At 38.4% G+C, this 27,111-nt stretch overlaps 1 protein-coding gene and 1 long non-coding RNA gene across 2 annotated transcripts in view; both read right to left on the bottom strand.

Annotated features, from left to right (window-relative positions):
• Positions 1-18,143, bottom strand: part of clstn2a (calsyntenin 2a) — a 288,222-nt gene extending 270,079 nt beyond the window's left edge. Inside the window, exon 1 of the mRNA XM_048162822.1 lies at positions 17,880-18,143. Within this exon, the coding sequence (XP_048018779.1) occupies positions 17,880-17,952 (73 nt within the window). The 5' untranslated portion in view covers positions 17,953-18,143. The remainder of the gene's footprint in view (positions 1-17,879) is intronic.
• Positions 18,144-19,685: 1,542 nt separating this feature from the next.
• On the bottom strand, positions 19,686-21,368 carry LOC125250355. The gene is made up of 3 exons (XR_007180775.1): positions 20,834-21,368; positions 20,236-20,389; positions 19,686-20,154 (listed from the first exon to the last, which is right to left on the bottom strand). It is a non-coding gene; the product is annotated as an uncharacterized LOC125250355 (long non-coding RNA).
• Between the last annotated feature and the right edge of the window lie 5,743 nt (positions 21,369-27,111).

Genomic DNA, 27,111 nt, shown 5'->3' with positions numbered 1-27,111 from the left:
GTACCTAATTGGTACTACCATGGGTTGTTTTTGGACATGGTAACATTTTGACTCAAACCTTTGATAATGTTCTGATCTTTAAATCATTTCTAATTCATATTCATTAAAATAACATTCTTACTTCATTGTGAATTAGCATTTTGGTTGAATAGCAATAAGTTGGGTGTCCGACCGGGTTGCCAGGTTTTCACAACAAAACCCGCCCAGGTGCTACTCAAAACTGGGGGGGTCCTGCGGTAAAAATCACTTTCTGGGGGGTAAAATCCATGTTTTTCGAGAGGTTCCTCTGGTAAAATTCGCATTCCAGGGACTAAATATCATGTTATTTGGGATCGCTTCAACCCGCGGACATGGAAAACAAACCACGGTACCCCGAAAGCACCCCAATTCTGCAGGAAAAAAGCGGACTTGGCAACACTGGTGCGCGATGATCTAATGCTAAATACAAATTTTAAAAAAATCAATTCAAATGATCACCGTCTGTCCAATATAATAAAAATATGGTATATGAAAATGATAATCATGACATACCATGGTGTATCTCAAAGTACCAAGGTATTATTCAATCCAATACCATAACTGTACCTTGGTAGCACTACAGTACTTGTCTGTGTAGAAATAGAATTGAAGACAAACAGAAGAGACAGAGAGAGAATAAAATAGGATTGGAGTATAGGATGTGGTCTGGCTGTCAGCACTTGTTTTGAGTTTTGCTCAGATTTGTATTTGACTGGGTCCTTTTCTGCCAAAAGGAAGTGCTTATCATCCTCTATCCTGAAAAAAAGTCCTTAAGCACCGAGTGCCGGCTTTGAAAGTCTGCACGAATAGCTACCTGACAGCAGGCTGAGAAAATGCCTCGTGCTACAAAACTCAGGAACCTCATGTTCTTTGACTGTTGATAGTGTTTGGACTGGATGTTTTGCTACCGGTGGTGCCAAACTCTTGGACAAAACAACTAAAACTCTCCAAAAACTTTGACATCATTTGTTACCTTGCAATGAATATCTAAATTTCACATATTAAGAAGGTACAAAAGAGATGTCATGGAGTTCGCAGCTATTCTATATTGAAGTATCAACTTTAGTCATTTAGAAAGCTTTGTCCAAACAAAAACCTGTGAAAATGATCACTGATTTACATTGGTCACATGCAAGACATCCAAAACAGGACTTGTCCGTCATTTATGATCAATCTGTTGCATTTGTATGCTGTGCTGATGGTGATATATCAGAAGCAATTACATTGCTAATGCCATTTTACAAATTTGTTCTAAAGTCTTTATTTTTCATGGTGGAAAACTTAAGGCATAAACAGAAAAATCAGAGCCTTTTCAAACAAAAATGTGTGAACGTTGAAATCTAGAGGAAAAAACTCAAGAGGAATGGTGGGATTATTGAAGTTTTTTTTTCCTCAGGCAAAGCTAGAGACTTAAGCGAAAGTCTCAGTTTGGTCTCCATTTTATCTCTTGCTGTCTAGAAGAAACCACTCTAATGCTTTGCAAGCACACAGTCCTCGAACAAAACTGGCCTCAGCAGAGCAGCTGTCAGTGAAGCATGTCTCAAACTGCCGTTTATCCACCGTTCTGAAATCCAGAGTAGTGGTTTTTAAAGTGATGTGAGCAGGTCAGCCAGACAAACAGCAAAAATAAACACACACACAAATTGAGCTGACCCAGCAGAATCTCTTTTCCGCTGATAGGGAGTAAAAATAATGCTAGCAAAAACGAAACAAACTAAATGTCAATGAGACCACTGAATTTCCTTTGCCTGATTTTCCCTGCCGCCTCAGATTTATCTATTTGTAAGTTAGCAGGGGAGGATGGCAAAAAAAGAAGCCGAATGCAAAAGATCTGATGCAATCAATTACTCGTCGCATGTAAAACAACCGCAAACACAATTTATTAAAATTGTGTGTGGGGGGGTGGGATAGGCATACGGTGGGAAAGCAGGGGGTAAGACAGCGAGATATGGCAACAGGACGACTGAGGAGGAGGAAGTCGACTTCGAAGCCCCACGCCCCCTCAACCACACGCTGGGTTGCAGTGGCATTGTGGTTACGCTTGAGCGCGGCCCACAGCAGGCAGCACTCGCTAGAGAGCCCAGCAAGACATCAAAACAGACTGAAATATGCTGGAGAGGACGTCCATTGCCACTGCCGCAGAGAGATAACACGGACATATGCATACACACCAACAGAGTCGCTCTCTTTCAGTTAAAACAAACACACATCAGTCACTTCAGACATACTGAGAGATTTCTACTTCAAGTCACGACTTATAATCCCAAAGGAAATTTTTTTTTTACTTAGTTGTTTCTGATGTTTCTCATTAAATTCCTTAGGAGAAATACAAACAGAAACAAATGATACATACTCTGTCAGCTGTTGATAACGCAAGAGTATGGAGCTTTAATATGGATATAGCATGAGTCGGATCATTTAGACGAGATTGATTGGATTCATACATTGGATTCTGGCATCTTAAAAAAAAATTGAGCAGTTTGAGACATTAGATCAGCTTTGAAACTCTAGATGAGATGTGTCTAGACATGCGATATATGATATATCAGGATAATGAATATGGACGATATTGTTATCGTGGGAACTTCAAAATACTGTGAATTATTATTATTATGAATTATTCATATTTTTATAATAGTACATTTTAAGAATACTTTACCCATCAACCGTATAAAATGCACAACACCGCTGTATGCTGCATCAAAAGAACACAAGCACTCAGATGTAAACAAGTCCGACTTGCATGACAAGCACATGAGGGAACCAGAGGAGACGCGCTGGATGAAAGTGCACGTTCACTCGCTGACAGCAGAGGGCGCTGATGGAACAGCAGAAATGCAGCGGTTACCCCAGAAATCTGTTATACAGTATTTGAAGTGGATCAAAAAAGTTCATTAAAGTTGTCCTAAGAAGAAGGTTTTAGGACTTGATCCACATCAAATGTTGACTACTGTAGTATGACAACACTTTTTTTGCAACTTATTTTAATATCGTGATGATACCGTATACCGTAATAAAAGCTTCAGCAATTATCGCAACATGAAAATTTGATACCGTCACATGCCTACATGCGTCTAATTCTCAGAGGGAGAAAAAAAATCCTAACAAAGCAAAACACTCGAGTAAAAGAAAACAGTTTCTCTATGGTAAATCTCACTGGTTTCAAACAGAAACAAAATGAGATATTAAAGAGTGCTTCTTTATTGATTTCAAATCTTTTCTACCGTATCATCACACTGTCCATTTCTCACCCTCTCGGTCAGTAACTCTCAGACAAACTCACAGACAGGAGTAACACAACCGCAACAAATTATGCCCTAAACGAATACACCAGAGAAGAACTGTGCTGAAAATAGGTCAGATAGTTCCTGCTCTCCGGAACCAGGTTGCATTAACAGAAAAGGAGGGAAAGAGGGGGAGAGATATGGCCGGAGAGAGAAAGAGAGTGGGTAGAGGGAGTGAGTGACAAAACGGAAAAAAAAATGAGTGAGCGGGAGAGTGAGTTTTGGACAGAACAGGAAAGAAAGCGAGTGAGTGGTCTCTCTCTTGAATCCAACACGGAAGTGACTTAAACTGCAATTCATCGACTGTCCGCTAGAGACAGGCTCCAAAAGGGATTCAATCCCATAGACCACCCATGTTAAAGTTCCCAACTTCACTGCAGAAAAAAAATATAGCTAATATAGCTAATTTTGCCCTTCATGACAACTGTGAGGGGGTGAATTTTTTATAACTCATCCGTTTAAATTATATTAAGCCTTAAAGTTCTGCATAATTAAGGGCGTGGCCACTTGAGTGACAGGTGGATTGCCGCTGCTGTCGTTTGTCTGCTGTCTGTTAGCCGTCACGTCACCTCAGATAATTCCAGCCGCTGAACTTGACATCTCTGCTGTGTTTATGCTTTTTTTCTGGATTATTTCATACAATTATCAAATAATATGGTTTGCTGTGTCGTTAATTGTACCAACAGACCGTCCAAGAAGTCTGGGCTCCATTTTTTCCAGTGGGCTTCGGATATTTAAAATAATTTATTTATCTTTTATAATTTTATTTATAACTTTACTGCACTCCAGAATCCGACAGACTGTGATTAGCTGTAGGCTGAAACCATAGACTGTAGACCATAGATATGTCCGAACTGTTTGCACTTTATTTTATATGTATTATCTTTTTATTCTTTCAATTCTTTTTTTCTCATTTTTATTTCATTTTTAATGCATTTTATATATTTTATGTATCATCTTTTTATTTTTGACTTTTAATGCATTTTAAATCTTGTTTTATGGTTGAAAGAGCTGGGAAAATTAGGAAGTAAGCATTTGTTATCCCTGGATGCAGCTCTGGATAGAGTTAGTCCAGGAAGATTCGTCTGTAAGGGTACGGTTTAAACGCGCAGCTACCTGACAAATATAAATAATTATCCCTCTGTGTGAGGAAGATCCGTTTAGATCTGCTCTGACGGACAACAAAAAACTCCCTGAAACTTCCTAACGCTTCCATCCAGATCCGGAAATTCTGTTTTTACTGTTTTTTTCCATTTCTTATGCGTTCCATTTTTATTATTATGTATTTGGTTCTTCATGTAAAGCACTTTGAATTACCATTGTGTATGAAATGCGCTATACAAATAAAATTGCCTTGCCTAAACAGGTCTGAAACATTGTCTGCATTTCATAAATAGCATAACATTTACAAACAGACTTTTCTGTAAGTATTTGTTTTAAATGTTGACATGTCCTTAAAAATATGTGTAGGAAATAAGCCTGTAATTACTCAAGAATAGACAGTGCAACAGACCTTTTAAGCTAAAATACATTTATTATGACCTTTTGGACACTGTAGTAATTTAAATTGTATTCCGGGTGTGATGTTCTGCCAAGATGGCGACGGCCAGCTCCACCTACTTTGGGCTTCAAAAATGCTCTTCAGAAACCTATCGGTGACGTCATGAGAGGAGAGGAGAGGAGAGGAGAGGAGAGGAGAGGAGAGGAGAGAGAGAGAGAGAGGAGAGGAGAGGAGAGGAGAGGAGAGCCGAGTCTCACTTGCATTCATCTGGGAGCCTCGAGCGCACTGGCACAGGTGTTCAGACAGGGACAATTCAGCTCCAAACATGAGTAATGAGCACTCAGGGGGAGTGTGTGCAGGTACACAACACACACACACACAAGCACTGAGATGGCAACACACTTGTGTTGTTTTCATACTTCTGTTCTTTCGGCCGAGAGTCACTGCAGATCCCTGCAGGTTCACCCTGAGCAAACGCAGCCTGTATATATTTACCAAAACAGCAAGACTGAGCTGGAATCAGTCAGATTACAAAGCCAAAATCATTTCTAAACTTTCATGAAAACGCTTTCTTTTTGCGAGGTTGTCCTACACAGCTCTTTTTTAGTGTAAATGGCAAAAAAAAAAAAAAGTGAACAAGACGAGCCGGTCGACATGAAAACATTGTGGTCCTGTGGACAGAAGAGAGGAAATAAAGGGCATCTGCGATTGTATGTGTGATCCGAAAGAGAAAGGCGAGGCGACAGATTGCTCCCAAATCCAATTAGGCCTGTGCTCCTTTTCCCCGTGAGTCTAGCGCACCGTGCTCTCGCTGAGAGGGAAGAGGGGAGGGTGGAGGAAAGAGGGGTTTTGGAGAGATAATGACTCAGACTGGAGAAAGACAGGAGAGTTAGAGAGAGGCTCTGTGTCAGCACCGAAAACCTTCACGCCTAGTAGCCCTGAAAAACCTCTTCAACGCCTGCAAGAGGAGCAGCTGGCTTCAAGTTCGGTCAGCACAAAAGCTAGGATCACTCTGGCTTTTACACAGACAAAGTGAGAGCGAGAAGGAGCAAAGAGCAAGTCAGGCGCCTATCAAAGCCCTTTACAAGGTGACGGCTACGGTAGTGCATGTTTGGATTCAGAGGGTCCAGAGGTGGATTGTTTTTTGCAGAAAACATACATCATATTGAGCTTTTTCTCAGTTAGATAGCAGGAGTTAAATTAGTGGTCAACTGATATGGATTTTTTGAAGGCAACACCAATATGATATCACACTATTTAAAGATAGTAAATAACATGTCGCAGTTAAATTTATGTTTATTTTACATAATGTTTACAAAACGAAAAATAATTTGAAAATGAATCAACATGAAAAACAATTTGAACTTGAAAAATAAACATTTTAAATATCAACTTCTTTATTCTGTTAAATAATTTCTCACAAAAAAACTTAACCAACAGTGCACTTTTGCACTGAGAATCACAATTTCTCAAACTGTGTCTGTGCTCAGGTGCTGTCAAAATAAAAGTCCCGATTCTGACACTTATCGGCCAATGCCAATCATTAAAAATGCCAAATATTGGCCGATATTAGCATTGTCAAAAGTCAAAATACCAGCATTTCCCTCAAGCATTTTGAGTGCTGTTGAGCGAATTCTTCTGATTGGTCATTGTGTTCACACACTCAACAGAAACACATGGCAGCATTTGAAAGCAGACATCTATCAAGGGATCTGCTGCTTATAAACGTTCCCGTGTGTATCTGTGTAAGTGTTTGGTGAACAACATGTTTTTGAAGCGTTGATCATTGTAGCCAATCACAGACATATTTGTTGAGCATGTGAACGCAATGGCCAATCAGTGGTTGTTTAAGAATCCATGCAACAGCACTCAAAATGCTAGGGGGAAATGCTGATATCGTAAAAATTTTTTAAATTTCAGTACCGACTTGGTATCGAAGTCAACACTAGACAATATATTGGCCTTGGTTATATATATCGGACGACCACTAGTTCATCTGATCTCGCCTTTTCCCCACTATTTCATCTCCACTGTATTGTTAAATAAAACTCTATGATTTATTTGGTCCTATTTGTTAACATGAGCATCTCACACTCCAAAGTTATTCACTTATCATGGGTTGTTGAGTCGTAAATAGAATAGTGTTGCTCATTAAATCTTTGAATGTCCCGACATTAATATTAATGTCTATCTGTCCCTTTTGTGCACTTTGGTAATATGTCCAAATAAATGGTCAGCGTATCGCTTCGACATGGTGTGAAAAACCCCTGTAAGGTCAGCAATAACTCAAGCCTGACATCTGTGAGGAGTCCAGAGGATTCATATAGCTCCTCTCCATATTTCTCTAACAGATCATCGACTTCAGTTGGGATGTCATCCTGAGTGACTTACAACCCTTCAGCAAAGCCCTGGGATTCACACGAATGCTTTAGATCTTGTTTTATTATATCTGTGTTCCATAAAGACATGGAGAATTTGTTGGAGTGGTCAGAAAGGAGAAGCAGCTCTGAGATCAGATCCAAAATGTTGCGTTTTGCACAACTTTTCATTAAACATATATAGAGCATTTCCTACACAACTGTTTTTGCACCATCAACACTTATATAAAATATCGTAAAAGGTGGGTGCTGCAAATTTTTTTGTCAGGTTGATTCAAATGGTAACACCTGAGTTTAAAGGATTAGTTCACTTTCAAATAAAATTTCCTGATAATTTACTCACCCCCATGTCATCCAAGATGTTCATGTCTTTCTTTCTTCAGTCGAAAAGAAATGAAGGTTTTTGATGAAAACATTCCAGGATTATTCTCCTTATAGTGGACTTCAATGGCCTCCAAATGGTTGAAGGTCAAAATTACAGTTTCAGTGCAGCTTCAAAGAGCTTTAAAGGATACCAGACGAGGAAGAAGGGTCTTATCTAGCGAAACGATTGGTCATTTTTGGAAAAAATGTAGATATAAACAAATGATCGCCTTCCAAGGGGTTACGCCAAAACAGCACCTTCGCATTCGTTCCGTAAGTAGAATAGGGAAGGTGTAGGACATACAGCGTAAGATTTTTGAAGAATAAGAAAAGTGTGGTTTTGGCTGAACCACTTGGAAGGCGATCATTTGTTTATATCTACATTTTTTTCGAAAATGACGCTAGATAAGACCCTTACTCCTCGTCTGGTATCGTTTAAAGCTCTTTGAAGCTGCACTGAAACTGTCATTTTGACCTTCAACCGTCTGGAGGCCACTGAAGTCCACTATAAGGAGAATAATCCTGGAATGATTTCATCAAAAACCTTAATTTCTTTTCAACTGAAGAAAGAAGGACATGAACATCTTGGATGACATGGGGGTGAGTAAAATATCAGGAAAATTTAATTTGAAAGTGGACTAATCCTTTAATTATCTTTTCGAATGATTGATTAATCAGGCTACGCTGATCACATGATGGTCCTTTTAGCGTGCAACCTGTGGGGACAACTCAAAATACAAAGACAATGCTTCCCTGCCATTATTTTGCAGCACACTGCATTTATGCTGTCATCACATTCAAAACTTTATTTTTATTCTGCCAGTGCGCTGGTGATTCAGCAGCATATAAAAAAAGCAGTGCAAGAAAGACTGTATATATTTTTTTGTCAATATGACAAAGGAATCGTTCATTGTAGCCATTTCTCCCTTGCCTATGTGCATCAAACAGCACAAACCATTTATCACTCACACCATCATATAGCCAGTCTCTCTGCGTCTCGTCATCGGTGAAATGCCACGTCTCACAAAAACAACCACTTCAATTTTAATCCTCATAATGTAATGGATTTCTGGAGTTCCAACCAAGGTAAAACTGATTAGAAGATGCACAAAATAGCCAACCAATTTTTATTCGACTGTAGCAACAGTCTTTGATTGGCTCACATTGTGCGAAACATTCTCACACTGCAATTTAATTTAAAAAAATATCAAATTACTAAAAACATAATTAAACCATAATTTACTTCTCAAATAAGAGTCAATTTTACTTGATGCCTGTTAATTTTGAACCCTGGCTGAGATCTTTCTAAAAACCCTCTTATTACTGCTACACAGTAAACACATGAGATGAAAACACCCACAAAAAAAAGAACAAAGAGCATGATGGTGAGAGGGAACAAGGTTGCGGTTGTTAGTGGAAGTTCTGAGGCCAGGTGACTGAAAGCACCATTTTCAGCTCAGTTGCTAGGAATCTTCCCTATTTTTTCCTTTTATCTTCTCTATCCCTATCTTCCTCTAACAGAAGAGAACATATTTTAACGGACATACTAAAAGCGAATCAAGTGTATCACTGCAGGCGAGAAGGAAAGATAATGCCTTTGACTGCAGGACGCACCATGAAAATTAATAACTGCTTTCATGTGGACAAGCTTCCACTTCCTCCGTTCTCGCAGGGCGGCACTGCTTGCCACTGAAGTGGGACTGCTCGCGGACAGCCTCCGACTCCACGGGAAATCAAGCACTGAGGAGAGAGACGTATCATATACAACCCCACAAATACACCCCAAAAACACCCATTTGCTCTCTGCTTGTGCCTTTGTTGCACGACGTAGCATTTTACATTCCTGCAGCGGTGGCGAGAGGACCAGGGCATGCACTATTGATTTCAGCTTCAGTCAGCACAGTCATATGACAGGCGCCACACGTATGAAAACACTCAGACGGATAGTGGCTATCTCTTTTTCATCTCTCTTTGTGCCAGTGTGCTCTCTCTCTCTCTCTCATCCCCAACAACTCACTCACACTGATCCGTTGAAACACAGAGAGATGTCGCACCTGCATTAATATTTTACGCTGATGTGTGCAGATCCTGGCTGTAATTAAAACTACCCAGCAAAGTGAATTCACATTATCTCTGTTTGAGTCCCAACAGTCACCGCATGTGTGTTTTCGCAAGCGAGAGAAAAGATCAGGAGCCACGCGCCCCGACGCTGCGCTTTTCCACCTGGGAGGAAGGAGGGGGCGGTACCGCAGCTGCTCCTATCTAAAACAAACACCTGCAGTTTGACAGCCCGGGTGTCTCCTGCACCCGCAGAACATTAACATCCTCCTAACTCATTTATGAGCCGAAGATAAAACTCCAAGCCTTCTCGGAGCATCCGAACAGCACAAAGGGCAGCACCTGCGTCTTGCATTCCCCCAGCGTGCTACAAGAATATCCACCAACGGCTCAATTAAAATTGGCTCTGTTGGTATCAGATCGGCACAGCACAACCTAGCCAGACAAACGACGAAGATCAAATGGCCATTAGTTTGCAGCGTAGAAACGGCTGTTTTTCAGTCAGCTAGAAAAAAAAATAGAAAAGGCACGATTTGTAAAAGCATCAAATTTAGCCATATCCTCCACTGCAGCCTAACCACGCAAACAGTGACATAACTTCTGAGGAAATGCTTTGGGGGAAAGCTGAGCACTGCAATTTCATGGAAACCTCTCAAAATTGTCACATGTTTAGCTATAGCAACTAAATAATACATCTGCAAGGCATGCAATTGAGGGCACATGTTCATAGGCATCGTGTAATGGTTTAGACAAGGAATTACAGAAGGAACACATTGCATACAAAATTAAAAGAAAATAGTTTAGAAATTATGGAACTATGGAAGACCTAATATTCACGCTACGCCACTGACATAGAACTGAGAATGTCAAAGATGAGAAAAGTCACATTCAATTTGGTAGGGTGTTTCTCTGTAATAGTAGCAAAAATCAAAAATCTGTTCAGTAATTTTTGTGCAGACTAGTCCAACAATCATCTGTGCCAATTTCAGTGAGAATTGGACAAAAGTAGGAGTAGCAGTGGGAAAGAAAACAATTACAACATGTTCCAAAATAGCAGCCAATAATAAAAAAAAAAACTTAGTTTCTAAACAAAAAGGTTTAAAAAATGATAAACAGAAGAAGAAAAACAGGGTAAAACTAGCCTATTAAACTGTTAAATTGGTGGTGGTGCTATGGTGTTTGTTTTGAAGACCCCAAAGTTGGTCAAGCGCTTTTTCAGGACCAACCCAATTATCATTTTCCTATGTATGGGTAATAGGCCTGCCATAGACTAACACCTAGAAAAATAAGAAAACTAACAGATCAGGGCTCTTCAACTCCAGTCCTCCAGGCCAGTTTCTCCAAGACTAATCTAAGCATGGCCTTGGTGATCTAGACCTTCGAAGTGGAGTCTTGGCAGTGCTCGGTACCCAGCTCAGAGATCTATTAAAGCCACTGATTTGCTCTCTCGTCCAGCTGTACTGTCACCATGGAAGGTCAGAGAGAGTGTTTCCACAGATCAATCCGGAAAGATGAGATGTACGCTGCTTCTTTCCAAGATGCAGAGGGAAGCTGCCAGCAGCTTGCGGCATGATCCAATCATCGCAGGTCATCAGACAATGCTTTTACTGCAAGTTGTACAAATGGCAAGCAGACTGAGAAAAGGTTCAACTTCAATGAAACATGGAGTATAGCACTGCCCTACAACGGCAAAAAGGTCAGAGCAGCATATACTGGGAAGATGTTGCCCTTAAAAAGGTGCTATGGTAAGGTGTAACTAAAGGAGGACAGGAATGAGTTATGTTTGCTGCTTCCATGCGGTTAGCTTGTTTTCAGCACAGCGCGTTCAGTGCGGCACAAAACCTGGGGTCAGTGAGTGACAGCGCTGCAAGGTCTTGACAATAAGTCTTGTTTAATAATAACAACATGGCATAGATGTTTCAGAGACTTCTCTGGGTTTTAAAACTCTGGCTGAGAATGTTCGGAAAAATGGAGGACAGGATCCGAACACTGACTACGCCACATTCAATCTCTCACACAGAGAGGCGGGTTCTGTCTCGCGGTCTACTGGAAATAATCCATCTTAAAGCGCGCCATTGTAAACACTGTGATTACATCCATTCACTCACATTCACTTCTAAAGAAAGACATGCATCATACTGGGAAACAGTCATGATCCGTCGCTCTGTAACATACGGCCATGTAAACGCCTACACACACACTTGTACCCAATCACCATGGGCTCCCTTTTCACCCAATAGCAAGTTGTCAGCTCACCAGCACCCAGTGCAGGCAATTAGAAGGAAAGCTGGAGGACAACGTCCCAGAATCCCTCTCTCTGGAACTAGAGCAATTTAATTGAGACTGAATCTCAGGGACTAGCCCACTTCTCAGAGACGGTCAGCAAATACGAGCAGGGTCCCAGTGCTCACCAACAGCACCAGGCAATCAGCTGCAGCGAGGAGAGAAAATACACTCCATTTGTGGGTGGGAGTGTCCGTGTGTAACTATGACTTTGCATGTAAGTTAAGTTAAAGGGATAGTTCACAATACTGTCATCATTTACTCTGCTGTCTTCTGTTAAACACAAACGATTTTGAAGTCCATTTTTATCCTAAATAAGGACATTTTTCAATAAATCTTCTGTGCTCCACATAGGCCACTGTATAGCCTAACGCTAACAAGCTTAAACGAAAATAACGAAATAATTGTGAAGTGAAGTATTTTTTTGTACACAGTGCCGCGAACAATCAATCACTCCTTTACGCATACATCACTGTCCTAGTCGCGGCTGCAGCAACTTGCGCTCTCTTCATCAAGGCTTAAAACAAAAAGGGCATGCATATCTAAATTCGCGCCTAGCCGCCTACGGTATTTTTTTTAGAACTTAGAAAAAAGATGCTGCAGCCAATGAGCAGCCGGCGGGGGCTGGTTGCAGGACGACTCAACCTCCGCAGACAGTTTTTAATGTTTATCAGACAATAACTTCTCAAGATGTTGCTTTAGTGTAATTTTCGTGACAATTAGGGCCAGATTCGGGATTCGGGACAACAGTTTAGATTTCGGGACTGTCCCGAATTTTTTGGGATGTCTGGTCACCCTAGCTCCACAGAAGAAAAACAGTCGTACATGACATGAGGGTGCCCACACAGCAGGAGACTCCTAGACGGATCCGCATTCAAGTCGCCAAACCCGAGTGACTGTCACATTCGTTTTGGCGCCGCCCAGAGGATCAGCTCCGCCTCTGGGCGGCGCCGTAAATTCTACTGTCAATCAGCGAATCCTGAGCGGACCCATGTTGGATCCGCAGACACACATGCACCTTTACTGTAATGGTTGTATCAATTTGCAGGTCCTAAACGGACCCGCCACGGAGGTTAGGTTTTAATCGCGGATGCAGCGCACCACCATCGGCGCGGATCCGTCACTGCGCGCAAGTAGACGCCGATACGGGTCCGTTCACGGAGTTCTTTTGCTGTGAGGGTGAGTAAATGACAAAACCTTAAATATTTATAGCACCCTTTATAGCAGGGGTTCTCAACTCTGGCCCTTGAAGTCCACTTTCCTGCAGAGTTTGGAAATGTTTACACGACAACGATGTACTAAAAACTGAAAAGTTTTTCCTTTGTGTTGTTTGCGTACAGGTGACTACATTGTCAAAACAATCCCCGTTCACACAGATCCAAGAAAACGACTAAAAACACTGTATTCTGCTGCCAGACCAGTAGATGGCGATGTCACTTTGTAAAGAAATACTATACGCCTACAGACTGAACCAAGCGTGCCACACGAGTCCTGAAAAGTGAAGCCAAAGCATCTTGATCGCCCCAAGGTGGCTGGATACAGTATAGGTCATAAACCTCACCCTCTCCATGTAATGTAATGATGCAATGTTTTCCAAAGATGGCTTCTGTCATTATCACGCTGATGTTAGTTAAACTGTTTGTTCTTTAAAAAGTTTGGTTTTAGTTAGTTACTTGATGATATAAAAACACAGGTTTTGACGTCATGATTGACAGCTGAGATTACAGCTTCTCTGAGCAAAGAGGTCACTGAAGCACCAACAGAATTTTTCCTGGATTTCAGGAGGAGATTGGAGCTTTAACTTTAATTTATACATTTCCAGAACTGCTTACCTTACACCAGGGGTGTCCAAACTCATTCCTGGAGGGCCACTGTCCAGCAGAGTTTAGCTCCAACCCCAAATAAACACACCTGAACCAGCTAATCAAGGTCTAACTAGGCATACTAGAAACTTACAGGCAGGTGTTTTGGAGCTGGTTGGAGCAAAACACTGCAGGACAGTGGCCCTCCAGGACCGAGTCTGGACACTCCTACCATACTCCACATTATGAGTTGTTCTGCAGTATTAACCGATTCTTCTTCACTTACTACAATGGAAGAGAGTGAAGGTGAGTCATCCATCTTTTTTTACAGTCTACTCCTTAAAAAATTGCCATTTGAAACCCTTGAAAAGTTTTTCGTTTTTAGTTGAAAATGGTGTAGTGCAGGGGTGGCCAACTCAGTCCTAGAGGGCTACTGTCCTACAGAGTTTAGCTGCAACCCTGATAAAACCTGCATGTAATCCTGAATACCTTGATTAGCTGGTTCAGGCGTGTTTGATTAGGGTTGGAGCAAAACTCTGCAGAGACAGCGGCCCTCCAGGACCGAGTTTGCCCACCCCTGGTGTAGTGTAAATGGCCCCTTTAGCTCCAACTCTAATCAAACAAACCTGAACAAACGAATCAAGGTCTTCAGGATTCCTAGACAGCTACAAGCAGGTGAGTTTGATCAAGGTTTGAGCTAAACTCTGCAGGAATTGAGTTGAAAACCCGTGCTTTATAGTCCACACGCTTGCTTTGATCTTCATGATTTGGAAATGCATCCGAGCGGAGCTACAGTTGTGCGAGTGTGTGTGTGGAAGAGCATCCAGTGTTATTCCTGTGCAGATTGGCCAGAGCTGACCCCTGGGAGAGACTGGTGCCATCTGACCAGCTGGCGGGAGAGCGCCACTGACAGGGCCCATCTTACCTCCAAATGCAGCTCTTTCCTGTCGTTCCCTCCCTTTCTTTTTCCCTCATCCCTCCCTGCCGCTCATCACGCCGACGCTAATGATGCATGCTGGGTAATTAAAGTTTAAATTAAGTTGAGCATTTGCATGGCATTCTGGCTTGAAGATTGGCATGCTCCTTGAGAAACCACATCGTGACAAAAAAACAAAAAACAAAGCTAGATCTCTCGAAACAAGAGACTAAGCCAGATCTAACAGCTGTGGTCCACTTAGCAGAGTGTTTTCAATACTCTGCTTTGCTTCCTGAACAACGGCAGTGATGCAAAAAAAGAGAATGCCTTTGCTTTCCCACAAGCTTGATGTACTTAGGTAAGTTATGCATCTATTCCAGATCAGCAACCCAATTTATTTAGCTCTGGGATAACACTGTGCTTTCACTGAAAAGGCCAGCATAAATCTCAGCCTGCTTTTACAGACCTACCCTTATTTGTCACTGCTGTCTTTCCGTTTTATCCCTTTCTTGTGTACTCCAGTGTGCTGAAGCCAAACTCAGAATGTCTCTTTTTCTCTAAGCCTCTGAGTTTTAGAAATACTCTCCAATTCTCAGACACAATAACACACGGCCTTGCCAACATCAAAACAAGCCGATTGTTAATTAAAGCGGTCAAGCTCCGCATGTTACGAAATCCATCTGGTAGCACATGGCGCTAACTACGCCAAGGTCGTTGCTTTGGTTCTCGTACACAAATACTGACAAAACGTATACTCTGAATGCACAATCATAAAAGTAGGAACAAGTAATTCAACTGTATGATGCACTAACACTGACATTATAATACACTGATGTGAATGCGTCTAAAATAAAATAAACTGTTTTGCACTCAGAGATAAGCCAGGCTGCTAGCGAATTCAGTATTACAATAGCATTCTGATGTAATTTTGATGAAATCCTTCTCTTTTTTTGGAGAGGCAGAGTTTTGAAGGCAATCTGCCAGACATATCACAAGGTTTGGAAGGTTTTCAACTGTCATATCATGCCTATGAAAGTGTTGAGTCATAATGTGAAAGGCTTGGATTTAATGACTGGTTTATAGTTTGCGATTCTGCCTCATATTTCTATTCTATTCCTTCTCTCCTAATGGCATGCTCACCTTGTGCAGTTCTTCATGCATAAAGGAGTTTAATTTTCAACTCGTATTCATTGCGTTGAAAATTTTATGGAGTGCTAGAATCCAGAAAATTGATATGCAAATATTCAAGGTTCCGATTCCCTGATTCGCCAATCTGTTACACTGAAAGAGCCAAATCTCAAGCAAGAAGTTACTTCTAAGGAAAGTAAATCAGGGCATGCAGGTAGGCCTACTGACAGACATTTCACTTGTGCGCTGACGAATAATTGAACTGCTCCATATTCATCACTGCCCCAGAGACACAATTAGATCTCTTATCTCAATGTTTGTGTTCGTACAAACACATTAGCAGCTTTTTCCATGGGAGCGATGAAAAAAATCCACTGCTTTACGCTCTTGAAGTCTTAAGGACTATGCAGCCATTGAACGCCTCATTGAACCTTATGGTGAAGATTAAGAAGAAATGCAGCTACTACAAGTGTCGTAAATTAAACTGATCAAGCAGATAGATCACTAGAAATGTGCTATGAAGGTCAATGAAATATTGATGAGGGGAAATATCTATATTAAGGCTCATGCTGGGAAAAATCACAGACTGTATTGGTTAGTGATTTAGCAAAGCATCGCTTTTAATATTATCTTTATTATTCTTTCACCCAAAACCTAAGTGCATAACCCATTGTGCTACTGTTTGTGCTATAAACATGAATGATGGCTTTTGTTAAGGATTGGATGTACGATGTATGCCTGGCTGGTGGCAAAATGGTCAAAAAAATTCCTTTGGACTTGAAATAGGGGTCAGGGGGTTCATATGTCCATATCAAAATGTCATAGAGACTTAGGAGGACTCAGACCAGAAGGACAACATTTAGAAACACCCTAGCAACTTCATACACTCTAATAAATGCTGGGTTAAAAACAACCCAAGTTGGGTTGAAAAATGGACAGATCCAGCGATTGGGTTAAATGTTTGCCCAACATGCTGGATAGTTTTATTTAACTCAACTATTGTTTAAAAAAGACTGTATTTCTCGCTTAAAATGAATCCAAAATATGCTGGGAATGAATAAGTGTAATTAATAATAATTAAACATTTATTAAACTGCTTATTAATAAATGTTCACCTTTTGATTATTATTGTTGCTTCTAGTAATTATGTGTCTGATTTTTAATTTCCAACCTATTTTGGGTTCGTTTTAAGCCAGCAATATAGTCATTTTTGAACAGTTGGGTTAAATAAAACTACCCATTAAGTTGGTCAAACATTTAACCCAACCGCTGGATTTGTCCATTTTCAACCCAACTTGGGTTGTTTTTAACTCAGCAACCAAGCAACCCTAAGAAAACAAATAGCATCATTCCCTAACAAAATCTCTTCTTGGGGCACCTGCCATATCACAACACCAAAATACAAACATGTGGGGACAAGGAGGAGAAAATCTAGTCCCAACAGATGTAGGTGTCCTAAAAGAAGGGTCATCATGCATGTTAAACTCATACTGATAGAAAAAGAAATGGATAAACATGTACTCGATACGGGAAGACTCACTGCCAACCAGAAACGACACTCTCAGCCTTTCGTTGCCAGTCCACATGATCCAATCCGACTGTAATTTATCACACATCATCTAAAGCATTGCACTCGTGCACTAACAAATAACTGAGCTGCTCCATATTCATTACTGCCCCAGAGACACAATTAGATCTCTTATCTCAATGTTTGTGCTCCCAAAACAGTTTTTTCATGGGAGCAATGGAAAAGCTACTGCTTTATGCTCTTAAGCATGAACAAAACAGATAAGATCAGTAGAAATGTGCCTTAAAGGTCAATGAAATATTGATGATGGAAAATAGCTGTAATATGGATCATGCTGAGAAAGCGTAAATATATGATTCGCAGTCTGTAGTGTGGTAAAAAATAGTAATCAAAACATCTAGATTTTTTGATGATCTCGTTGAAGCGGTTCATCATTAAGAAAACGGGGAGAAGAAAGACAAACTTGTACTACATAAGGACACATTGCCAACCTAATAGAAGACACTCATTGATGCTGTGAATTCCCCAAACTGATAGTAATTGATCACATCTGATCTGAGACACTGATCCAGGTGTTTCTTTTCACGCGGTGACATTCCAAGTTGTCCGATCTGCCTTACCTTTCCCAGCCAGGATGCCGCACTGCCCGGAGAGCACCAGGAAAAGCATCGCTGTTATCACGCACATCTTCATGATGAGCCCAACACTTCGAACAGAATGCGATGACCTAATTCTTCCTCTGTTAATCTAAAAAAGAAAAAACACCACTCTCTCGCTTTATCTGTCCTTGAGCGACGGGGAACTGAAGTCTCGCTAGTGAACTCCCAGCAGCGCGCGACGCGGTCCGAGCGCACGAGGTAACGCGGTCTGTGTGTCTGCGCGTTGCGCGAGTTAAACCCCCAGGATCAGGTTGCTACGTCACTCCCCGAGCAATTAATCTTGACCTATGATAAGGCATTTATTCACGCCCTGTATAAATGCTACGCTGGAGAATTTTATATTTTATATTTTGATGTGATATTAGAAACGAATTTACATTTGTGCTTATTGATCGCTTTGAAATTAGTTTTTTTAATATTTCTATTTTATCAGACTGAGGCAGCACAGTGTAAACACACAGCATGACTTTGTCCAAACATCCTTCTCATTTATTATTGATATCATCATTATCTTAATCTAATGACAAGGCTTCTCCCAAGGTGGGCAGCTGTTGTCCTGTGCCTTCCAGGCACATTAAAAATTACTAACAATAACACAAACAAGAGTGCTGGGAATTTTTCTTTATGGTTTATAATGTTTGCATTTCATTGGCTATGATTAAAAAAATAATTGTTGTTCTAAGTCATTGTACGATATGAAACACTTTCATATACTGTAAAAATACAACAAACACACATATACATTTGATAGATAGATAGATAGATAGATAGATAGATAGATAGATAGATAGATAGATAGATAGATAGATAGATAGATAGATAGATAGATAGATAGATAGATAGATAGATAGATAGATAGATGTGTGTGTTCCTTCACTTTTTTATTAGTTATGTGCATTAGTGTTTTATGTTATTTTTATGTTTAATTAGCATTTATTGCATTATTTTAGTGTCTATACACTGTATGTTATTAGCCATACTTAAAAGGCCAATTTTTTATAGACATTGATTTTTCATGTAGGCTTCCATTTTATCACCTGTATTTGGTGTTTATCAATGGGTCATTGACGAATACGTTTTTTAAAAATGTAAAAAACATAACATATAATTAATTTAGATTTATTAAGATGAAGATTTGAAGATTTATTAAGTGTTAACATTGAGATTATGTGGTTTTTATAATCAATTAACCCTGCTTTTGCCATTTTTTACAAGATGGACAAAATTTGTCACCAAAAAAGTCATTCGGTTTAACCAAAATTTCAGTTTTACCGAATGACACTTTTGGTTATACTGAATGATGATATTTTCAAACAATGCTAACAGGCTGATATCTAGCTAGCTAGCAAAAGGACAATCAAACATTTTATATTTAGTACAAGTTTTTAAAATATTACAACATTTTCCATGTTTTATAGCGGTTGTACCGAATGACCGGATATTTCGGGACATGCGTATGAGCAAGTGAAAACACAAATTTTTCAAATAGTTAAAAGAGTTAGTTACTTTTCTTCATGACCATGTGGTCATTTGCAGGTGTCTGAATGATGTCACATCCTGTCACATGATACTGACCACATGACTTGATCCAAAATGGTCCCTTTATATTGGTTACTCCGAATGACATCAATGAAATTCATTCTTTCTCATAACAAAGCAACGACTTCTACATACAATTTTAATACCATTTTGCACTATGTTGATATATAATGTTATAAAATCATGCCAGAAGATAAGATATTTTAATCACAAATGAAATGACTGTATTGGCCTTTGGGCTGTTAAACCGAATGACCTTTTGACACTTCAAAATCTTTAAAATACCTTTATATGTAGCAAAATATAATTAAAACCTTTTGGATTCAATAAAAGAGATCTAGTTGTACTAACTTACATACTTTGAATGTCATCTTAGTTTTTATTATTATTATTAATGCCTTTGGACAAAAAGAATGACCCGTCACATTTTTAGGTACAAAAGCATCAAATGCTGGAAACCAAAGTTGTAAAATTCTCACGCTCGGAATTTAACAGAATTTATTCTGATTATGTTACATTTTGAAAAGTCACACTGATTTGAAATGCAGTCTTTTGAGCTGCAGTAATCCATTTTCTCTAGGACCATTTTCAATCCATATTAATTTCCTTTTTTTTTCATGGTTGTCCTTGAAAATTACCTGTCGTCCGTATCCTCCCATGCATTAACCATATGTGTACTAAATCACAACTCTCTTTTCTGTAAAAAACAGCCACTTCACATGCAGAGTGTATTCTCGACATCAAACGTTTTCATTTCTAATGGCGACTCGTGCCCTACCTAAGTCTTCCCCTCAGGTGAAGTGAGATTTGTCGGCTGCGGTGAAGAAGAGCACGTGTACTGTGGACTTCCCATGTGGCCAGGTTGACTGGAAAAGCTTTTAATGAGCGTTCAGCCATGAACTGAAGGTCTTCTCATTTCCACCCAGCACTACCTAAGTTCAATGGAAGATATCAAAACACTGTACATAAAACCTTCCTTTAGGTAAAGTATTAAAACAGTTCAAATGCACACAAATCGTGATAAAAATATAATGTTTAGACACTGAGAAATGCAGAACACTTAATTAGCAATAGATTAAGATCTGCATTATGTAAATATGATAAGACAATTAAATCATTTAGTGGGAAGTACTATAAATACTTGTATAAAAGTCAGTCTTTAAGATGCAGTTTCATCACAATTGAGAAAGAAAACTTTCAGGAATCCATTTAAAATTCTAACCCACAACTCATTTTATTCCCTATTTTTTCTTAGTTAAATGTCAATTTCGCCGAAGCCTGTGGGAATTTCTGATAATCGTTTTCGTTGCTTGAAAAAAAATGAGCTGGTTTAAAATGCCATATTATTTCCCCAGTCTTCCTGAAACCTAATTTACCTGCACAGCTGATAGATTGGAAAAACCATTTGCGCTCATTCATTCCAATCGTTTGGCTTGTTGCATTTCAGGGGATGCATTCTGTTGAGTAAATTTGCTCTAGGTGAAAGCTTCTTCACTCTTTTATCACCGCATCTGCAAGTCTAAACATCCAGCACAGAGCAGACATGAGAGGAAGGAGCCGACTTCTCTAAGTTATATCAGAGGAAGCTGCTCACGCTCATGCCTGAAGCAGGTTAAGCTGCCAGTGTATTATGGATGATGTACACAGTTTCGCTGAAGTTTTGCAGCAATATCCTCGGCTTCGGATTGCGATCTTTAATTACTCCACCAGCAGGATCTTAATACATCAACAGAAGCAACAACATTGTATGGTCACTGCTTTGATCACTGTTCCAAAGCTTTGATTTTAGGGCGATAAGTTCTGCGCCAATGAGGAGCCATTAATGACTTATGATGACCTTACAAAACTGGAGGCAGCAATGATACAAGGAAAAAACTGAACTTTTACAATGGGCTAAATGTGGAAAGTACCAACGACAATAGATATAGAAAGATGGTTCACTCCTATTAGTTATGAATGGGAGAAACTCAAAGTCCCTTTAAGACAAGTCATTTCACTCAGCGGCCATCTTTGCAGGCATGCAAGTGCAGCTCCCATCTCTTGGGGAAACATCAAATTCTCCAAAGCTGTTTGCCAAGCTTTCGATTAAATTTCATATTTGAAATCACCAATGAAATCTAACAACAACTGTCTCATTAATGTAGTTTCTAGGGTTTCAGGCTGGATCAAGCTAATGCGCACGCACAGTCCTAAATGCGCATCTATCGGCGATTGGCTCTTATTTAGAAGGCGGGACTTATTCCGCCATATTGCATGTTGCACTTTCTCCCATTCAAAACAAAATGAGAGTGACGCATCTTGTATTATTAGTATTATTATTATTATAGTATTATTATTATTATTATTATTATTATTGTCTTTGGAGAAACTGCAACACGCAAAATGGCAGAATATATCCCGCCTTCTGAGTAAAAGAGCCAATCGCTGATTGATAAAGTCACTGTGTCACTGCAGCTGCCGTTAGAAGCTCCGGTTCCCATAGAAAACGTGAGACTCGCACTGGTCTAGCCTGAAAAATAAGCTTTTTAACGCCATTTGAGCATAAGAAACAACATTTATGGGACGGTTCATGTAAGATTTTGTTGCTGATTTGAAATATGTTACTTAATTGATTCAATGACTCACTACTGTGCTTCGTTCCTGAATGAATCACTTGCTGCATTACAATTCACATACTATCCGTACTAAATAGTATTCGAAATTAGAATTAGTGCATCCCAAATCGTAGTATGTTGAAATGAGTATTCCAAAGATATCCGGATGGTCTACTTTTACGGTTAGAATCCGAGATCCGTGCAGAATTGCCAGGTTTTCACAACAAAACCTGCCTAATTGCTCCCCAAAACTAGCCCAATCGCATATCAGGGGTGTCCCACAGTAAAAATAGTAATTGGGCTACTTTTACACTGTTGTTCGCTGGTTGTTGTTCATGTTCGCAGGTTGAATCAACCCAAAATAATATGATATTTAGCTCTTGGAATGCGAATTTTTCCCCCCGAGAATGCGATTTTTACCTTGGGACCCCCCTGAAATGTGATTGGGCTAGTTTTGAGGAGCAATTGGGCGGGTTTTGTTGTGAAAACCTGGCAACCCTGTTCTGGGAGGTAAAATTCGCATTTTTGGAGGGGCTCCCCTGGTAAATTTCGCATTCCAGGGACTAAATATCACGTTTGTTTGGGTCGATTCAACCTGCGGACATGAAAAACAACCTGCGGCAACAGTGTAAAAGTAGCCCAATTCCGTGGGAAAACCGCGGACTTGGCAATACTGATCCATGCCCACTCTAACGGCTAATATTGCCCACAACCAACTGCGTGTCGACTACAAACACGAATAAAAATTGTTAAAAACTACAAACATGGCAGATATATTCTTGTCTGATGGTTAAGAAGAGAAGGGATTTGAGTGATTAATTATCAGTATCTAACCTGACGAAATATTATTTATTCAATGTTATCTACATTATATTTCATCTACAACAGCATTGTGAACTTTTGCAATGATACATTTGGCCATTAACTTTTAAATGCATCATTATGCAAATTGCAAACACATGAGAAGGGTTCTCCGCACATCTCCACACATTAATCTTAAACATTTTGTTTAATTGCATAGTTCCCAGATAACGCCAGCTGTCTAAGTGATAAATTAAATAAAAAGCCATTTTAAAAAAACACTAATCCAAAACGAACAGTCTTAAGAAAATGTGTAGCCTAACATTTCTATATAAATATAATTAATCTGTTTTAGTTTAGTAATTTTAGGCTACTTCAGCCTAAACCAATTTATTGCAGATTAAGGTTAAGTTTTTCATCTAATATTTATATTTTATTTTATTTCAGCTTGATTTTAATTACCAAAACTATTTTTAATAGTTTGACACAGTGAATTCCCAGTCGGACTAATCAGATGCAAAGACTGTAATTAGTTGTTGTATTAAATTCTAAACATATGTACCTACATTGATAACAACATTCCAAGACACCTGACACAAAGATTAATACCTGTTTTCATTAATGATATTCAATCTTTGTGTCTTATTACCCACATCTCTCTCCACTCCCATAATAATCTACAGACATAGCTGTAATATGTCTTAGCTGTGTCTTTTGCTATTATGAAGCTCTCTAAATAATTAATTCCAATTCTATTTAAAATCTTATGAGAGCAATCTGTTCAAATGAAGTCTGAACTCCTCTCTTGCAGGAATCACTTATTTAGGATCCTCAGTGGAGGTGATGCATCATCCACAGATATTACATTTTTTATTTGCTTTATGTGTTTTTCACTGCCTGGGTTAGACTCAGAATCCATCATTTGCTCATGGAGTCAATCTTTTTAGCACCTTGGAGAGTTCTCAGTATTTGTGGCAGTACTACTACCTCCCAAGAGGGGTCACCCTATGCGTTTAATTACTGCCTACTTGAGATCACAAAAGAGTGAGTCAGTAATAGAAATAAAAAGAGAGACATTCTCTTTAGAATGTCTCATAGCATTTAATCATAGCAGTGATTTGTGCTCTCAAATGTTCTTGTTCAATATTGTATTTTAAGTTAGACTCCATCTGTAGCCACACGTGATGCAAAAATGCAGGCTCAAAAGGAATAGATGATATCGACAAGGCCAAACATAGCCTGCATGATGTAATACAAAGAATATGACTCCATTAGTGTGGCACAACATTAGTCACATTAGCTCAAAGTATGGATCTTTACAGCCCATTTCCTCTTTAGTAGCTATAATTAGGGTAGTTTTGTGCAAAGTGCCTTTTTGAAGGGCAACAGAAAGTCCCCTTGAAGGGTGATTAGAAAAGGGTTTTTCTCTCTCCCGCAGGTTAGATATTTATGTTAAAAAGGTAATACATAATGCATGAAGGGCTAAGAAAGGAAAAAGAGAAGGTGGATGACGATGTATATCCATATCCTTAGAGACTATGTTCCAATAGAGTCGTTATCAATGTCTTTTGCGGCCCATTAGAGTCTGTGATGTACAGAATGAATATAATTCACTTCACATTAGGTCTTTAAATGGATAATGGAGCCTTGCTTTGAGAATTGTGCCCATTGAGAACTTTAATCATCCTCAAGACGCTCCATCAGATAAACTGTTCATATCATTTGACTTTGAACGAGTCCTTGTCATTAAAGGTACAGCTAGAGCGAAGGAGGTCGGTCATTATGATTAAATACAGTGTGAAATCAATAGTCTCTCTCTTATTATTGAATGTAGGCCTGACCCTTTGGCAAGCCGTTTTGACATTTATTCATTCTCAGGATATGAATTGTTGATATCAAGAACTGAATTGTTGATATTAAGAAGTGAATTGTTGATATCAAGAAGTGAATTGTTGATATCAAGAAGTTAATTGTTGATATTAAGAAGTGAATTGTTGATATCAAGAACTGAATTGTTGATATTAAGAAGTGAATTGTTGATATTAAGAAGTTAATTGTTGATATTAAGAAGTGAATTGTTGATATCAAGAACTGAATTGTTGATATCAAGAACTGAATTGTTGATATTAAGAACTGAATTGTTGATATTAAGAACTGAATTGTTGATATTAAGAACTGAATTGTTGATATCAAGAACTGAATTGTTGATATCAAGAACTGAATTGTTGATATCAAGAAGTTAATTGTTGATATCAAGAAGTGAATTGTTTATATCAAGAAGTGAATTGTTTATATCAAGAAGTGAATTGTTGATATCAAGAAGTGAATTGTTGATATCAAGAACTGAATTGATGATATCAAGAACTGAATTGTTGATATCAAGAACTGAATTGTTGATATCAAGAAGTAAATTGTTGATATTAAGAAGTGAATTGTTTACATCAAGAAGTGAATTGTTGATATCAAGAAGTGAATTGTTGATATCAAGAAGTGAATTGTTGATATCAAGAACTGAATTGATGATATCAAGAACTGAATTGTTGATATCAAGAAGTGAATTGATGATATCAAGAAGTGAATTGTTTATATCAAGAAGTGAATTGTTGATATCAAGAAGTGAATTGTTGATATCAAGAGCTGAATTGTTGATATCAAGAACTAAATTGTTTATATCAAGAAGTGAATTGTTGATATCAAGAGCTGAATTGTTGATATCAAGAACTGAATTGATGATATCAAGAACTGAATTGTTGATATCAAGAAGTGAATTGTTGATATCAAGAACTGAATTGTTGATATCAAGAAGTGAATTGTTTATATCAAGAAGTGAATTGTTTATATCAAGAAGTGAATTGTTGATATCAAGAACTGAATTGTTGATGTCAAGAAGTGAATTGTTGATATCAAGAAGTGAATTGTTTATATCAAGAAGTGAATTGTTTATATCAAGAAGTGAATTGTTGATATTAAGAAGTGAATTGTTGATATCAAGAACTGAATTGTTGATATCAAGAACTGAATTGTTGATATTAAGAACTGAATTGTTGATATTAAGAACTGAATTGTTGATATTAAGAACTGAATTGTTGATATCAAGAACTGAATTGTTGATATCAAGAACTGAATTGTTGATATCAAGAAGTTAATTGTTGATATCAAGAAGTGAATTGTTTATATCAAGAAGTGAATTGTTTATATCAAGAAGTGAATTGTTGATATCAAGAAGTGAATTGTTGATATCAAGAACTGAATTGATGATATCAAGAACTGAATTGTTGATATCAAGAACTGAATTGTTGATATCAAGAAGTAAATTGTTGATATTAAGAAGTGAATTGTTTACATCAAGAAGTGAATTGTTGATATCAAGAAGTGAATTGTTGATATCAAGAACTGAATTGTTGATATCAAGAAGTGAATTGTTTATATCAAGAAGTGAATTGTTTATATCAAGAAGTGAATTGTTGATATCAAGAACTGAATTGTTGATGTCAAGAAGTGAATTGTTGATATCAAGAAGTGAATTGTTTATATCAAGAAGTGAATTGTTTATATCAAGAAGTGAATTGTTGATATTAAGAAGTGAATTGTTGATATCAAGAACTGAATTGTTGATATCAAGAACTGAATTGTTGATATTAAGAACTGAATTGTTGATATTAAGAACTGAATTGTTGATATTAAGAACTGAATTGTTGATATCAAGAACTGAATTGTTGATATCAAGAACTGAATTGTTGATATCAAGAAGTTAATTGTTGATATCAAGAAGTGAATTGTTTATATCAAGAAGTGAATTGTTTATATCAAGAAGTGAATTGTTGATATCAAGAAGTGAATTGTTGATATCAAGAACTGAATTGATGATATCAAGAACTGAATTGTTGATATCAAGAACTGAATTGTTGATATCAAGAAGTAAATTGTTGATATTAAGAAGTGAATTGTTTACATCAAGAAGTGAATTGTTGATATCAAGAAGTGAATTGTTGATATCAAGAAGTGAATTGTTGATATCAAGAACTGAATTGATGATATCAAGAACTGAATTGTTGATATCAAGAAGTGAATTGATGATATCAAGAAGTGAATTGTTTATATCAAGAAGTGAATTGTTGATATCAAGAAGTGAATTGTTGATATCAAGAGCTGAATTGTTGATATCAAGAACTAAATTGTTTATATCAAGAAGTGAATTGTTGATATCAAGAGCTGAATTGTTGATATCAAGAACTGAATTGATGATATCAAGAACTGAA

Source organism: Megalobrama amblycephala, linkage group LG17 (genome assembly GCF_018812025.1).
Source record: "Megalobrama amblycephala isolate DHTTF-2021 linkage group LG17, ASM1881202v1, whole genome shotgun sequence".
Taxonomy (NCBI): Eukaryota; Metazoa; Chordata; class Actinopteri; order Cypriniformes; family Xenocyprididae; genus Megalobrama; species Megalobrama amblycephala.
This window is presented reverse-complemented; position numbering and strand designations above follow the sequence as displayed.